Source organism: Liolophura sinensis, chromosome 7 (assembly GCF_032854445.1).
Source record: "Liolophura sinensis isolate JHLJ2023 chromosome 7, CUHK_Ljap_v2, whole genome shotgun sequence".
Taxonomy (NCBI): Eukaryota; Metazoa; Mollusca; class Polyplacophora; order Chitonida; family Chitonidae; genus Liolophura; species Liolophura sinensis.
The window spans coordinates 40,172,732-40,187,717 of NC_088301.1; the positions used below are offsets into that span (position 1 = coordinate 40,172,732).

At 37.7% G+C, this 14,986-nt stretch overlaps 1 protein-coding gene across 1 annotated transcript; it reads left to right on the plus strand.

The window, feature by feature from the left end:
* The first annotated feature begins 970 nt into the window (after positions 1–970).
* On the plus strand, positions 971–14,569 carry LOC135470145 (OTU domain-containing protein 5-A-like). Its single transcript, XM_064748920.1, has 10 exons — positions 971–1,556; positions 5,490–5,583; positions 6,279–6,343; positions 6,561–6,717; positions 7,462–7,610; positions 8,278–8,340; positions 9,327–9,458; positions 10,002–10,200; positions 12,769–12,909; positions 13,456–14,569. Exons 1-10 carry the CDS (start codon positions 1,089–1,091, stop codon positions 13,638–13,640), a joined length of 1,653 nt encoding a protein of 550 aa, XP_064604990.1. The 5' UTR covers positions 971–1,088; the 3' UTR covers positions 13,641–14,569.
* The last annotated feature ends 417 nt before the right edge of the window (positions 14,570–14,986 follow it).

The following is a 14,986-nucleotide window of genomic DNA, read 5'->3' on the forward strand; positions in this document are numbered from 1 at the left end:
AGAAAGTAATGACCATATCCTGACTTAAAATGACAAACTTTGGACAAATTGGCAAATTTAGTGGATGCATCTGTGCTAAAAATGCCTCAGCACATGCCATGGCAATAATGACGATTTTCAATACAATATTTGTAAAACAAAAAAACTGTACTTTCCTCAAGCAGCGGAAAGTAATGATGCTTACTAAATTAAAAGGCATATTAGGTCCACTGGGAGAGGGACGTGGCTGACGAGTAGTAAAAAGAGCTTGGTCGACTTTGAAGCATTATAGGACTCGGAAATGCAAGATGTAGGTTCAAACCGGGCATTGGAGTGTGAATTTTCATTTATAATCTGCCCAGTGTCACTATTTGTGGGGTTTTAGTGACCATAGGCAGTTGACAACGCTCGTGTGACTATTTGCACTCGTTCATTGAAGACCACTAGTCTTCAGTCAATATGGTGTACATGTACCTGTAGGCCTACTAGTGCGTCCAGCCACAGGAGAAAGTTTGTCAGTAACTTGCTAAGGTCAGCGGTTAACCCTCAGGGATTCTGGTCTTCTCAGCCCAGGATACTAACAGCCACCACATACTGGTGGGGTAAATTTGGGGTAAAGTTCATAAATGAATGAAACAAGTAGCCAAATAGATGCTATACCTCCAGTAATAGTGTGCAATGCAGTAAAGCTGGAAATTTAATAATACATACACACGTATCAGATAAGCACAGCAAGCACAAGTTGCAAGGATTCCTTTATATTTTTTAGTAATGTCCCAAAACGAAGAACAGAGAGAAACTAGTAGAATGGTGCTCTTCATTTCAAACCAATACAGTCAATTTACTAAGCATGATGTGGCTTCCTGTTTTAGAAATGTCCTAGTACAGTGAATCAAAGGAATAACAGAGTTATCTTACCTTGAGTTCATTGTAGGTGGCGCTCTGAAACCAAAATAGACATTTCACGTCATCTGAACGAAGTCGCCATGTTCTGAGAGACAGAAAAGACTTTTTAACGTCCAGTTGTGGTGGATTTTCTGCGCTACCCGAGTGTTTACATGTGCAAGAACCGGTTAAGTGCTAAAGGAAGAGTAGTCCATTAGTGAACTATGACGATTCTACCTAAGAAAAAGCAGTCAAAAGAAAAGAATGACTCGGAGACCCAAGAACATTCACTAGGTCACAGTCACACGGTTCTCGGCCATCACCCGTCACCGAATGATCCCCGGCACGATAGACACGGACGTTCGAGGACCTCGCCCCCATTGTGGCATGCCACACCCGCCAGGGATGATAAAATGACAGCCTGTGACCCTGGTGGGGGCTTTGAAGCAGGTCACGACAGTAGTGCTAATCATAATAAAAGACGCCATCGTTCGTCCCCACATCGAAATGTACGAAAACATCGTGGGCACGGGTCCACTTCGCATGCTGCCCATACGCCTGTCAAAGGGTCGGTGGGTGGGGCGGGGGTACCCCTGTCTGGCCAGGCCGAATATGAGGGGCCAGAGGCGGACTACAACAGTGGGGACGAGCACCACGGCCCCCCAGACTCGTGTGGCACTGATGTTGGGGAGGTGAGAATCAGCTGTGGGCAGAACCTTGCATGAGTGGTTAGGAATGTGGAGTGTTCATGGCACAGTACTGGTTACTCAGTACTGTTTGTTTCAATTGGTCAATGTTGAATTATGTGTTAAGTATGCATATCAGTCAGCATTTTGACAGTAGCATAATTATACATGTTGAGATATGCATTCACCTGATGTATAACCATTCTTTCAGGATATGATATTACGTTCTGATCGGCCAAGGATGGTCCTGACATCTTTCCATTGTAACGTCTTATAGAGCTAATCTTACACTGGAAAAGGACAGAGTTTCTGTGAATTTAGTTTGGTACACCATGTAGTTGAGACTTTGTTTGAGACCATAGCAGCCAGGCAAGTGCCTGGAGGTTTTATACCGGAACTTGGGGGGAATAGCATCTGTAGCGAGTTACAACCTAGGTGAATATGGGAGTTAAGCAAATGCAGCATATGTTCTGTACAAATATATATATATATATATATATATATATATATACATTCCATCTTCTTAAGTGATATATTTGTTTATTTCAAATCATTTGTCACCATTATATGGTTGCAGTATTGTTAAGGTAGCATAAAGCCATAATCATTCATTGTATAGACATTTTGTGGAGATGTCTAAATTACATCAACTGCTATGCTATTACCCCAACTTCTGGTGTATGGGTCAGTCCATGTCAGCTCAGCCAGCTGTTCCTTGAGGACATTTCTCTTCATGGACAATCACCCAAGAGACATTTTCTTCATCATACAATTTCCCCTAATATATACATATATGACCAATTAATGAACACCTGTATATATATTTTCTTGTTCTAATTTGAGACCATTTATTGTCCACAGGGGCAATTGTTGTCACTGAGAAGGGGGGTGGGGTGGGGGGTAATTGTCCATAAAAAGGGAAATGTCAGCAGGGGGAATTGTTCTTAGGGAGGAGAGGAAGAATTGTCCTTGGACGGTCCGGGGGGAAATGTCCATAGGGGGAAATATTTGGAGAGGGAATTGTCCATAGAGGGAAATGTCCGCAGGGCGAATTGTTTTCAACGGTAGGGGGGTGGAATTGTCCATAGAAGGAAATGTCTGCAGGGCAAATTGCTCTATAGAGGGAAATGTCTGCAGAGGGAATTGTTCTCAGTGGGAGGAAAAGAAGGACAAGTCCATAAGGGGAATTCTCCATAGAGAGAAATGTCTGTAGGAGAAATTCTCCATAGAGGGAAATGTCTGCAGGGGGTATTGCTCTCCGGAGGAATTGTCCACAAGGGTGAATTGTTGTCAAGGAAATTGTCCATAGACGGCAAATGCCCTGGATTTGTTGTCGTGAACGCTTGGATTTTTCTGAAAAGTGTTTTTAGAATACCTTCAAAGAATGATTGCAGGTTGTACTATGTGATGGTGACTGTCTGTTCGTACATAGCCTCATGTCTAGCCTGTTTATTGTACACTTTACTTGCTGTGGATCTCATTTCTTGCCTGTAATAGTTACCAGGCCACAGCCCCAATTGTTTTGGAAGTGCAGTTTTAATTTTTGGTGGATACTTACTTGTGGAACAGGTGTGATGTCATAAAGTGTCCCTCCACTTCGCATTACATCTAGATTTATGATATTTCATTTCTCAACTACCTAGAATTCATACCTCCCTGAAGCACTAAGCCAACTTGTAATGCATGAAATACATGTAGATAATTTTTGAATCTGTACTGTCATAAAACATCTATGGTGCTAATGTTGCTTTAGCAAAGCATATAAAATAAAGCACTGAAAGTCTGGGATGGCATAGATGTTTCTTGGTGCGTTCCTAGCTCACCTTGCACTATGTTACATTTTTCTGTTATTTTGTAATACATGTTCATTTATGTAATTTATAGCTTATAGTTGACCAAATATTTATGTCATGGCACAGATTTTGAGAAAGGACTTGTGGGATCACAGTTGCGGAGATATTGATGCAATACAGTATGTTTTGAGGGAAAAGTGTAAAAATGAGCTGTTCTTACAGGTTTTGGTGTCTGCTTTTAATGCAGTTAACTGGAATCTAACCTAGGTCTTATACCTTGAATAAAAGACTTGTGAATGCATATTGAAGTTAAACAAACTCAGACGCACAAACCATCACTTTTCATGTTGTACCTAACCCCTATTGATCAGTCTGAAAATGTGGAGTACACGTATATGTATCTGTGTATAGCATATTTTTGGGAAATCCCCTAGTTGTGACATTTGTGTCAAGAAATTGGGAAGCAGACCAACAGAGCATATGTAGATTATGCAGTTAATGTATAATTTTGTCAAGAGATTGTGGCATGTTCTTTTTGGATTTTGCAATTTTGTGACATCAAATTGTCCATACAGTGTTATTTTTATCAAAAGTACATATACTTAATGAATTATTTTCACAGAAAAAAGTTACAAAGTCTCATACAAATACTGTATAAACCTGTTGACAACAATATTTGCAAAAGTTGCAACCATTACAATTCACATTATTTTTAAGGATCCAAGTGATATGGGCAGAAATACATTGAGAGCAACAAGAGTTGGTTAGTGTGGAAAGTTGGTGTAGACCCCTGTGCATCAGATGGCTGAAACTAGGCTTATCGGCAACAAATTCTGTGTAGCTTGACCTACATACCTACTGAAACTGATGTCACACCATCCTTGATTATGTTTAAATCAAACATGTTTATATCAAATGTATTCAAAGCAACTGCAGAATGCAGACTATGGGCTTTGTCAAACACTTCAAAGTACAGTATATGCCTGCATGTATACATATTTTAACTTTTATTCCCCCCCCCCCAAGTAAGTCTGTTTTGAAATGATTATTTTTCTGGAAAGAGAGAAGCTAATAATCAGTTTACACATGAAGTGTATAGGTTTTTGTTAGGTATTGAAATTCAATAAAATAAACACTTATATATGATTCTGTTAGATTATATTGGTATCTTGTAAGGATTGTGTAAAATTCATGACTTAAGTGACCAAGGCCCCATTTCACAAAGCTCATGTAGCGTGACATTCACCTAACTACCATGGCAACATAATACCTGCAATAATGGGGCAGCTTGCACAAAGCGTTCGTACACTAAGTTGATTGTAACCTGTAACTACCAAGGTAACACATGCTTTTAACATGTATCGCCATGGTAGTTACCTTCAACTTAGGATACAATTGTTTTGTGCAAGTGATCCCTGGTCACCATGGAAGTTATGTGCTTTGTAAAACGGGCCCCAGAAGTAAACCTCACAAATGTGGACATTTTATAAATTGTTAAAAAGTACCAGAGCTTGTCTTCCTTTGAATTTGTAATTTTATTATTGTTCTGGCTCATTCATGTGTAGATCGATATAACTGTTATCAAGGACTTCAGAGTAAATCATTTCTATTAAATAAAAATTAGGAGAGATCATATTAATTAAAAGGTGTTTGCCTCTCACTGACCACCCTGGAAAAGGGTCTTGGTGACGAAAAGTAGTCCACATTCTGCCATCAAGATGGTGTACATATCTGTATATCGCTTTTGGGAAAGTTTTCCACTTACTTGCCTAAGGTGTGAAAATGCCTAAATGTAAATGCCTAAATTAGGTAGAAAAATTCATCAGAATCAAGCAAAATGCATCACTTGAAAAATGCTTACCTTTGGGTGAAACACAGTCCTTTTTAAGTAATCTTCATGAACCTTAGTTGCAGTCATTATTCAGCATGGAAAATTTGGTCATTGGTATTTATATGGTTGTAAATAGGTGCACATACACATGAATGACTATATTCACACATTTTAGCAGAAATTATAAAACAGTAATAATGTTCATAGTGATGAAGAGCAAAGGACCTGATGAATTCTGTTTTTACTAGATGACAGCAAGACTTAAGGTATTTGTATTAAAGGTAAAATACCACTTGTTTCTTTTGTTGTTATCAGTTGGAAAGAGTGTTTGAGCAAACTCTCAAAGAGAAAAAGGGTTTCATGGTGAAGAAAATGGGTGAAGATGGTGCCTGTCTTTTCCGGGCAGTAGGTATGTATCTGTGGCATAAATTCTGACAGTAACTGCAACAAACATTCGTCGTTCATAAGCCAGACTCATACTAAAAGTTTCATTTTTCAGAGGTAGAGCTGAAAAACATATTATCATATAATCTTTCCCTTGATTTGCTAATCACTCCTCATTTCTGATTTTGAGTACATATATAATACTAAACCAGCTGTATTTATATGCAAGATTAATGTATTATGCAAATGAGGCATTTTAATATGCAAACAAAAAGCCAAATCTCTTGATCAAGCATCATGGTGCATGTATGCTCTGAAATCCTCTTGTGAAGGTCAAAAAAATCACAAGTATAGGTAATATTGGGAACTATCATTCGTCTTGATTGTGGCTTGGTTGAGAATTTGGAATGAGCATCCAGGAGAAAAGTGTGCTTTGAGCTTGCTTTAATCACAACAGCAGTCGCATGAAGGCTTAGCAAGGTGTAAAAAGAAAAGCAGCTCAGTATGCATTTTTCTTAAGTGAAATGAAGTGAGCCTAAGTGTTAGAACGGAAAACTGTCAGAAACATAATTTTTTAACTAGCTTTCTTAGTTGAGAGCGTACCAATAATATTTAAAAGTTCTCGAATAAGATTCAAACTTTGTGTCTAATAAGTTTATACCTCATGATGATTGTGTTTTTCCAAATCCATGTAAGAAATCTGCATACATTTGTTTGCAGCTGACCAGGTTTACGGAGATCAGGACATGCATACTGTTGTGAGAAAACATTGTGTGGATTATATGGTAAGTTTAGATACGAACTAAAGTAGTCACAGAGGCATGGAAATTTTTGTGCCCAAATTACAACTTTCTACAAATTTTGAATTTAAGTTCTGGTGAATAGATACAATGTGTTGGAACATTATCTTGCCCATTTAAAGAGGTTGCCATAATGTTATTGCATTTACTTATTATTGACACGTAGTTATTGATGCTGTCTTTGTGTTTTCACCTGTTCTAGGCTAAAAACAGAGACTACTTTCAACACTACGTTACAGAAGATTTTGCCACGTACCTTAATCGCAAACGAATGGAGAATTGCCACGGCAACCATGTTGAGATGCAAGCTATGTGTGAAATTTACAACCGCCCCATAGAAGTCTACCAATACAGTATAGGTAATAAGACTTCCACTGTTCGATGGACAGTTCAACAAATGCTTATAATGTACAAGCTGTAAACACCAACGGCCTGCAACTTTGACAATTTGACAAATTCACATCTGAAGCTGGAGATGGTATTGCATTTTCCTTTGAACAGTGGAATAATATGGATGCTATCCAAGTCCGAGGGTATCTCGATAAACAGATTGTAATCCACTAAGGTAGTGATTACCACTGGAACTTCACAAATTATATGTTGTTTTGGAACAGTTAATGTGAACATATATGTATGGTTATAAGGACACAGAGCACTCTCCCTATACTTGCCAGTGTCTTTTAAAAAATTAATCAGACTTAAGTTTCCTGTTTTGCATCAACTTCATTTGTCTTAATTTAGATGGAGATTAATTTTTTGCTGAAAAATGAAAAAACTCTAAAGATCATCATCAGTTGCAGTGTGTAAGATATACCACAGAAATTACACACAGTGGGCATTGCTCCCAAAATCACTACCACAACGACTGTAATCTTGTCACGTTTAAAGCACATGTACGTTAAGTATTCCGTAAAGATATTGTTAGGTTTAGGACTTAAAAGAATGCATAATCGATTCTGAATTGCCATTGTGAGAGATCGGCAAGTCCAGGCTATGCCTTGCCTAAGGTGAATTTTATATGTGTTACATGACCAAGGCTGCAAGATTTTTTGAAGTGCAAGGCTACTTCATTTTTATTCTTTCTTATTCCCCTTTTGTTTCAGAGCCCATCAACACCTTTCACAGTTCATATAAGACAGATAATGAGCCAATCCGGATTAGTTATCATAGAAATGTTCATTACAACTCTGTCGTTGATCCCTATAAACCAACTGTGGGTGTTGGCCTTGGTCTGCCAGGATTCCAGCCTGGGGTAACTACCATCTCCTTTTTTTGTTTTTATGATTTACAACAAACCATTTGCCTCTGAATTCTACTGAATTTAGTATGGGGAACTGGCTGTAGTCTAGTAGTCAGAGGCTCTTGTTTTTCAGTTACTAGGTAGTGGCCCCGATAGTACAGTTGGTAGATGGTCTGCTTCGGAGGCGGTAGATCCACGGTCAATCCTGGATGAGGTCACATCTAAGACCTAAGAGCTTGGCGTTCAGCATTAAGATGATAGTGTAACAACTAGTTGACCCATATGAGTACAATGGCTCGTGCGAGGCATGGGCGGCTCACTTACCTTCAGTAAGTTGTCTCATTGAAGCAGCACTAAATAAAAGAGCGTTGGATCCGTCCTGCAGCAAGAAGGCACAGTACATACACTCTAAGGACTCCTTTGTTGCCATATGACTGAAAAGTTGTTAAGTATGATTTTAAGCCCCAACCACTCTTTCATTCACTTCAGCTACTAGGCCACATCAGGTGTGGGTTAAAACCTGATCTTGGACTGGGCATTTGTAGTTGCTTTTCACAGAGAGGTCAGTGATACATGTTTATGTAGCGCATACATGTATCTTCTCCGTATGGAAATATTAATCAGAGGTTTTGTTGACTGACTGTTTTTCATTTGCTATTTTTGCCTTTCATTTGTGCAGCTGGCAGATAAGAACTTAATGAGGGATGCAGTGAGATTGTCTGAGGACACACATCTAGAAAAGGTAACTGTCCATTTGGGATACAAATGATAAGAACAATGAAATGAAAAGAAATGAAGTGAAATAAAATCCACTGTTACACTTACATACTCATAGCCCTTGGGCTGCTTCGGCCATAGGCTACTGTCAAAGTTATATCAGTCCATCTATCTGTGTATTTCCATAACTGAAATATCCTAATTTGATCAACTACAAATTTAGTCAAATTTAGGGGGCTGTCACTCCACACAATTATCTATTTGTCTGTATTTTGAGAGAGGAACAGGCATACCCTTGTACATATTATTATTGAGGCATATAAATTATGTTAACAAGGAATTTGAATAAAATAGTGTTCAGCACAGTTTTATTCCAATCTGTTTGTGGAATTGATTTCAGACTTCGTAGAACATATATAGAAGGGAAAGATTACAAATTTGCATTGTCTAGCAGTGCCTTGTCATTTTGTGTGGGGAGTACTGTACACCTTCTGTCTTGAACTAAGACAGTAACCAGTTAGGACACCTTCATGTAAAACACATACCAGATGACACAAGAAGTAGTTTTTAACCCTTTTAAAACAGCCTTTTAATGGGACAAGCCAGGTTAGCTGATATCTCCTCCCATCAAGAATAGAAGGATTTATGACTGGTAGGCTCCAAGTGATATTTTAGCTCAATGTCACTGTATGGACTAAGGACAGATATGGATTTTATTTATCTTTAAAATATCTGGTTTTTTTTTTTTATACTACAGTGGTCCGTCTAATTCAGCATTCATGTTCTATATTTGTTGTCTTCCTATACATGTACATGTATTTTGAATTTGACACACCTGAACCTAGGAGCTGAAAGGGGACGCTACTCTGTTGCATGGACTCCCACTGCTACAAAAAGAAAAACCTAATAACTCGTCGTCACATGACTGAAATATTGTTAAGTATGATGTTAAACCCCAAGCATACATACATACAGAAGCACTCAAGCTAATTGTGAGTTGTTTTTCTCCAGACAATGTTACAGGACAAGTTGCGAGAGACAGATTGGGAGGTCACACAGGACACCATAGAAGAACAGGTTGCCAGAGAATCTTACCTTCAGTGGCTTAGAGATCAGGAGAAGCGTGCAAAAAGACAAGGTTCGGTAAGTCAAGCAAAACTGCGTGACTAAGAGAACCTTGTGGTGCTATTCCTGTTCCAAGAGAAACTAGAAACATTACAATTATATGGAGGAAACCCAGTGGAACAGAGCTATCACAATGACTCATAAGGATTTATGATGAATAATACTGTATGTTATGCTGTGTGTTCTTGCCTGACGTCTTGCCAAGCTACAGTTGAAATGACAAAAAACTTTTGTTTTCAAAACTTAGAATAGTGGATTTAGACTTTTTTTTTTGCATTTTTTTCCTCACAATTTTGGAAATGTTTTGATGCTCTATCTCAATCATGTATACAAGAATTTGGCCCCAGATGTAGTCACATATGGAACTCACAGTTTGCCACTAAAAGTTTTATTTTCACTTTGCCATTAGGATATCTTTGATGTGACGTTTAATCATTTTGACAGATTATTACTTCCTCTTCATTGCAGACTATTGTTTTCTTCACAATATCATCTTTGCAGTAAAGTTGGTCCTCTGTTGTGCTGTTGCCCTGTTGTGATGTGATGTGTTTTTCTCTACAGCCACGCTCTGCTAGTGCCACCTGTAGTTCGGCCAGCGAGCATAGCCAGCAGATGGAGACTGCAGGGTCACCGGACACACGTGGAGGTCGCTCTCCCCGTAGCCGAAGTGCTGCAAACTCAGCCCAGAACAGTCCCAACAGGATGGAGAGTGACTCAGTTCCAGGCTCACCCAGTGCCACACTAGTTCTACCTCTCCCAAGTTAGTACCTATGATCACTTTTTAGGACTGATTATGTGGACTGATTTGCACAATGTGGAAGTGAAAAAGGGTTGTACTTCTCAGTTTACCTGGGTTTGAACATTTCTGGAAGGCTGCAAATATTTCTGATAAGCTGATCTTGTAGATTTGTTCATTTGAGACCACACACATCTGAGCAAGCAGACGGTGAGGCGAAAGATAACATTGGGCAGTATAAGGAAATGAGACCTATGGTTGATAATAACTGGAAGTTACAGTATGTTAAAGGATACATGAAAAGGAACTCTAAAACAAAGATTATGTTTCTGTGCCACATGAAGAAAATTTTGCGCAGGAATTTTTGTTTAAATTTTAATACCTGGTAATTTTATACCTGGTAATTTTATACCTGGTAATTATCCTTCTATATTATGACTATTTTCCGTCAGCGGTCAGATTTTTTTGGAAATTATGACCTCATTGATCTTGCTTGTAACTCGGTAAACCTTCCCCAAGTGCCCTGAGCCCAATGAACTGTGTTGCCACAGTTTGGGCAAGGTGACATGTACAGAGATATTGTATGGCTTCTTAAGGCCAGATTAGCACCCCCACACCCGCCCCCATTCGGTCTGTTCCCCACGTCGCTGCCCCCATTCTGTCATACCCATTTAGTATGTCCCGTGGAGTTCTTTTTTAAAAAGGGATCATCGCTAGCGTCACCGCTGGGGCCTTTGAAGCCATTTTTCCCCCCTAAAGCGAAATTTTAAAAATTTGTTTGTACTTTTATATGTTATTACACATGATAAACTGCACATTGAGAAATAAAACGAAAGTATTTCATGTTTCCTTAAGACAACAGAACCGTCTGCACAACATATGTAAATTGTCAGTGTCAACTGGTTCTCCCTGAATCAGAGTTTTGTATTAGCTTCCATGTTATTTAGGCAATATATTCACCATTGTGTCAGCGCGAAAATTGCGCATTGGATCGAGTAAAACAGCAAATGCCAGGATGTCTGTGGTCAGGTATTGATATTGTTTGTGGGTGTAACACGTTAAAAAGGCCCTATTCCAAAATTTTTATGGGAAGCTTGATTGAAGAATTTTTTTTATATTTTTGTCTCCCTCTCAGTTGGGTGAAATCTCACTCTTTTTCATTAGCGAGCATAAAAAAAAAAAAAACAATCCCTACTGATCAGCCTTAAGTTTTGTTATAGGGGCTGGCTAAGCCCAACCAAGAATTTGGTAAGGATGAATAAAATGATGAATAAAATGTTCTCCACACCTTCAAGTTCCAAAATCCCACTTTGTGCCACACCTTTCAGTTGCCAGCTGGTCAGGTATGGCAATCAAATTTTATAAACTTCCTTTCATACATGCTTCACACAGTGGATTGTTTTGTGTGGCAAAAACTGACATGTAATGTAAGGAGAGCTTCAGCAAAACTACATCATTTAATGAACATCCACCAGGGTATGAAAATTTATTCAACTGAGATCGTTTGCCTGTGAGTGTTTTCATAATACCTTGAGAGAATACAATGTGTTCTTAATGTTTCCCGCTGGTGGAGAGTTCACAGAAAAAATCCAAGAGCTGTGCTGTGGCATAAATGTTTTTCTTGCTCGACTTCCAAAAATGCAAAAATTTGAAACTGCGCAAAAAACAGTGTGTGATTTGCTTAAAGAAAAGTAGCTTTGCCATGTAATGTAATTTTATATTTTGGCTGTCAGTTTAGACGAGAAAATTGGACTCTTAAATACAGGTAGCAGAACAGGTAGCAAAAAAAAAAAAAAAATATGCAAAATTGTCCGGAATAAGGCCCACATATGTATTCCATATTTTTGTAATACATATCATGTTACTTCCCAATTCAAGGATATAACTCCCTTGAAGTGCCACTGTGATGGAATTAAAGCAATGGAACTGGGGCTACTCTGCCTGTGAAATTTCTTGCAAGGCTACCTACTTCTGAATCATTGCAATTTGCTTCTCTGCATTGGGAAACTGCGATGTAAATGACTTTCATATAGTCCGATATACTTTAATTCTGAATTAAAGGACATAGACCTGATATCAAGGGAGGTAATTCCTTAAAAAGGGAAGAAACCTATGTATTATGAAGGTACTATATAGGCCTTCAAGTAATTCCTGCATGGATGCCAATATCTCCCCTGCTGAACATATCTGTGACCTCCCTTACATCAGGGTGTCTCAATTAGCAAGTGTCTATAACTTTTCTGGTAGTTTCTGGAGTTTTCTCTGGTCACCATTTATGTTATTGCCATTACCGTAATTCTTCAACCTTTTCACATGTTTGCAAGTTGTGTATTCAGACATATTTTAAAGGCATTAGTCTGTGTAGACTGATAAAATTGTACATTTTGTCAAGCCATGAAATTGGCTAATCCAACCAGTGTAGTTTTGCCTCCAAAATCAAATTATAAATGTGCAAAAATTGCACTGAAAGTTGCTCTTTCTATGCAAAAAGGGTGGGGAATTTAAGGTACAACAATACATTTCTTTGCTTTATTTCAATGTTGTTTCAGTCTAAAAATACTAAATAAAAATATGCAAAATGTTTCGTTGCAGGTTCTGCCATTCCCCGTTCTCCTCCTTCAATAGGTGTTCAAGGAGCAGTTGGCGGCACCACCCCACCAAAGACGACAGAGAAGAGTTCAGACTTTCAGGAGACAACATCTATGATGAACCATTTTCCTTCTTCCATGTATGGTAAGTAATTTTGATCAGTCGGATATGTCATTGCTCATTCAGTCCCAACTGGAATATTTCGGAGTCTTTCTTAGTACTACTCAGATATCTAGGCTGAAATTCATTACTCTGTTAATAACACTTCATTTTCATTAACTGTTTACGTGTGGTGTTCATAATTGTGAACACATCGTCCATAGGTTGTTATATTGTAGCTGTAACTAATGTTTCTGTGGCTTTTTTGCTTAACTTTGTAAGAGGGAAATCCTATATATACACATACATATTGTATATATAAAAACAAAAAAGATGTTGAAGCTCTCTGGATAATCTCAGTGACCAAATGTAATGGAAGAATTTAATTCTTTTTTGATGTTATTTGTGTTTTTGATGTTAGCTATTTGATAGGCAAAACATTTTGCTCTGTTATTAAAATTCTGTCATTCTTCAGATATCACATTATCATAGTTATAACACAACCTTTTCTGCATGCCTGGCACTAGATAAAGATGCAGTCTTGAAAATGTATCTAACTATATCCTAACTAAATATTCTTGCATTTGTCAGAGTGGGATGAGGATGACATACTGGCACAGGTTATTGCCCAGTCTCAACAGGAGTACTTGGATTCCCTGAAGAAAAATGCCACAAACTCAGCCAGTAACTATAGCAATGATGGTGCTTGCCATTTTCCTAACCTGTATGGGCCTAGCACTTCCACATGTAATGAAGGTTGGAGTGGTAATAGCTAATACACACCTCATAATACATGTACATAATTTTTGTTTCTTGTTAAAGTCTTGTTAATGTTCCTATATTTCTACACCTTTTTTCATAACTTATGTCATTGTGGTTTAAATATCGCCCTGATGTGTTGCTTTGGTATAATTACTAATGCAAACAAAGTAAGCAGCAAGTCAATTTTGAAAGTAAAACAAGAAGTATAGAAAGGAAGAACCAAAAGAAAACAAAAATAGGAAAAAAAAAAAAAGAGGAAAAATTATCTGAAGTAAAAAAAAAAAAAAACTTGTTGGTATCACAGATTGTATAAAATGTTCCTGTTGCGAGCTTGTGAATGTTGAGCAAAAGGGACTGTAGGACCTTTTTTTAATCATTTCTTATTTCTCTGATGTGGGTTGGATAAAAAAGTACAGTGAAAATCACAATCTCTATTTAAGAACTCAATGTGTTCAACAGTGCTATTTGTTTGTTTTTTTTTCCTTTGAGATTGGCCATTCAGACCTCAAGTTTTCTTGTAAAAAGAGATTTACTTTTGGAGGATGTATCATGCAACTGCCTTTCAAGAGATCTGTATTTAATTCATTCATTTGAATAAATCATGGGTTGCTTTTGTGAACAGATTAAGTTATGTGTCATTATTAAGTCTTCATGGGATAATGTTACTTACATGTGGCACACAGTGTAATGTGAATAGACGTGTTAAATCAGTTTTCATCGCGAACTTCATATCTAGCTTTTTAAGATTAATACCATAGTACCAACAGTGAACAGGGTGCTGTACACAAACACAGAAACAAGTTTGCAGTTCTAAAGAGGCCGTGAATTATCTTGTGATACGTCAACTCAAAGGCTGATCAAGTATATTGGAAAATTACAATTTTGCAGTTGTGCCTTGGTGGGTAAAAGTTGAATCAGAATACATTTCCAACTCTATTTTAAAGGGATTGCAAACTCCAGATGATTGGCTTGGATTAAAATTATCAAAATTGGGTTTTTATTTGTTCAGTTGTGTTGATACCACAGTACATTTCAGACAATTGCGTACATATTAAACTACAAAATTCTTTTTTCTGTTTATTTGGTTTGTTTCTTAGATGTGTAAAATGTCTTTTTTTTTCCTTTTGGTTTAACTTTCTAGTTGTAATCATTTGAATTCGGTTCTGTGTTGTTGTTTTTTTTTTAAGTCATAATTTACTGTAATTGTTACAAAATATCCAACAAGGCGAAATGCCTTTGCCCAGGCATGATTAACAAACTTAAAATTCGTATATGTTTTTCTTTTAAAACTGTTACCAGTTGTTAGTGCAGTTTCTCAAACAGAATATTGTTTATGAACCATCTCATTTTTAGACTAGCA

Bases quoted from the DNA above. Each gene is read 5' to 3' on its own strand.
- LOC135470145 (XM_064748920.1), top strand. From the start codon at position 1,089: ATGACGATTCTACCTAAGAAAAAGCAGTCAAAAGAAAAGAATGACTCG. The intron at 1,557-5,489 runs GTGAGAATCAGC...TGTTGTTATCAG, and splicing joins GTGGCACTGATGTTGGGGAG to TTGGAAAGAGTGTTTGAGCA. The intron at 6,344-6,560 runs GTAAGTTTAGAT...CACCTGTTCTAG, and splicing joins AACATTGTGTGGATTATATG to GCTAAAAACAGAGACTACTT.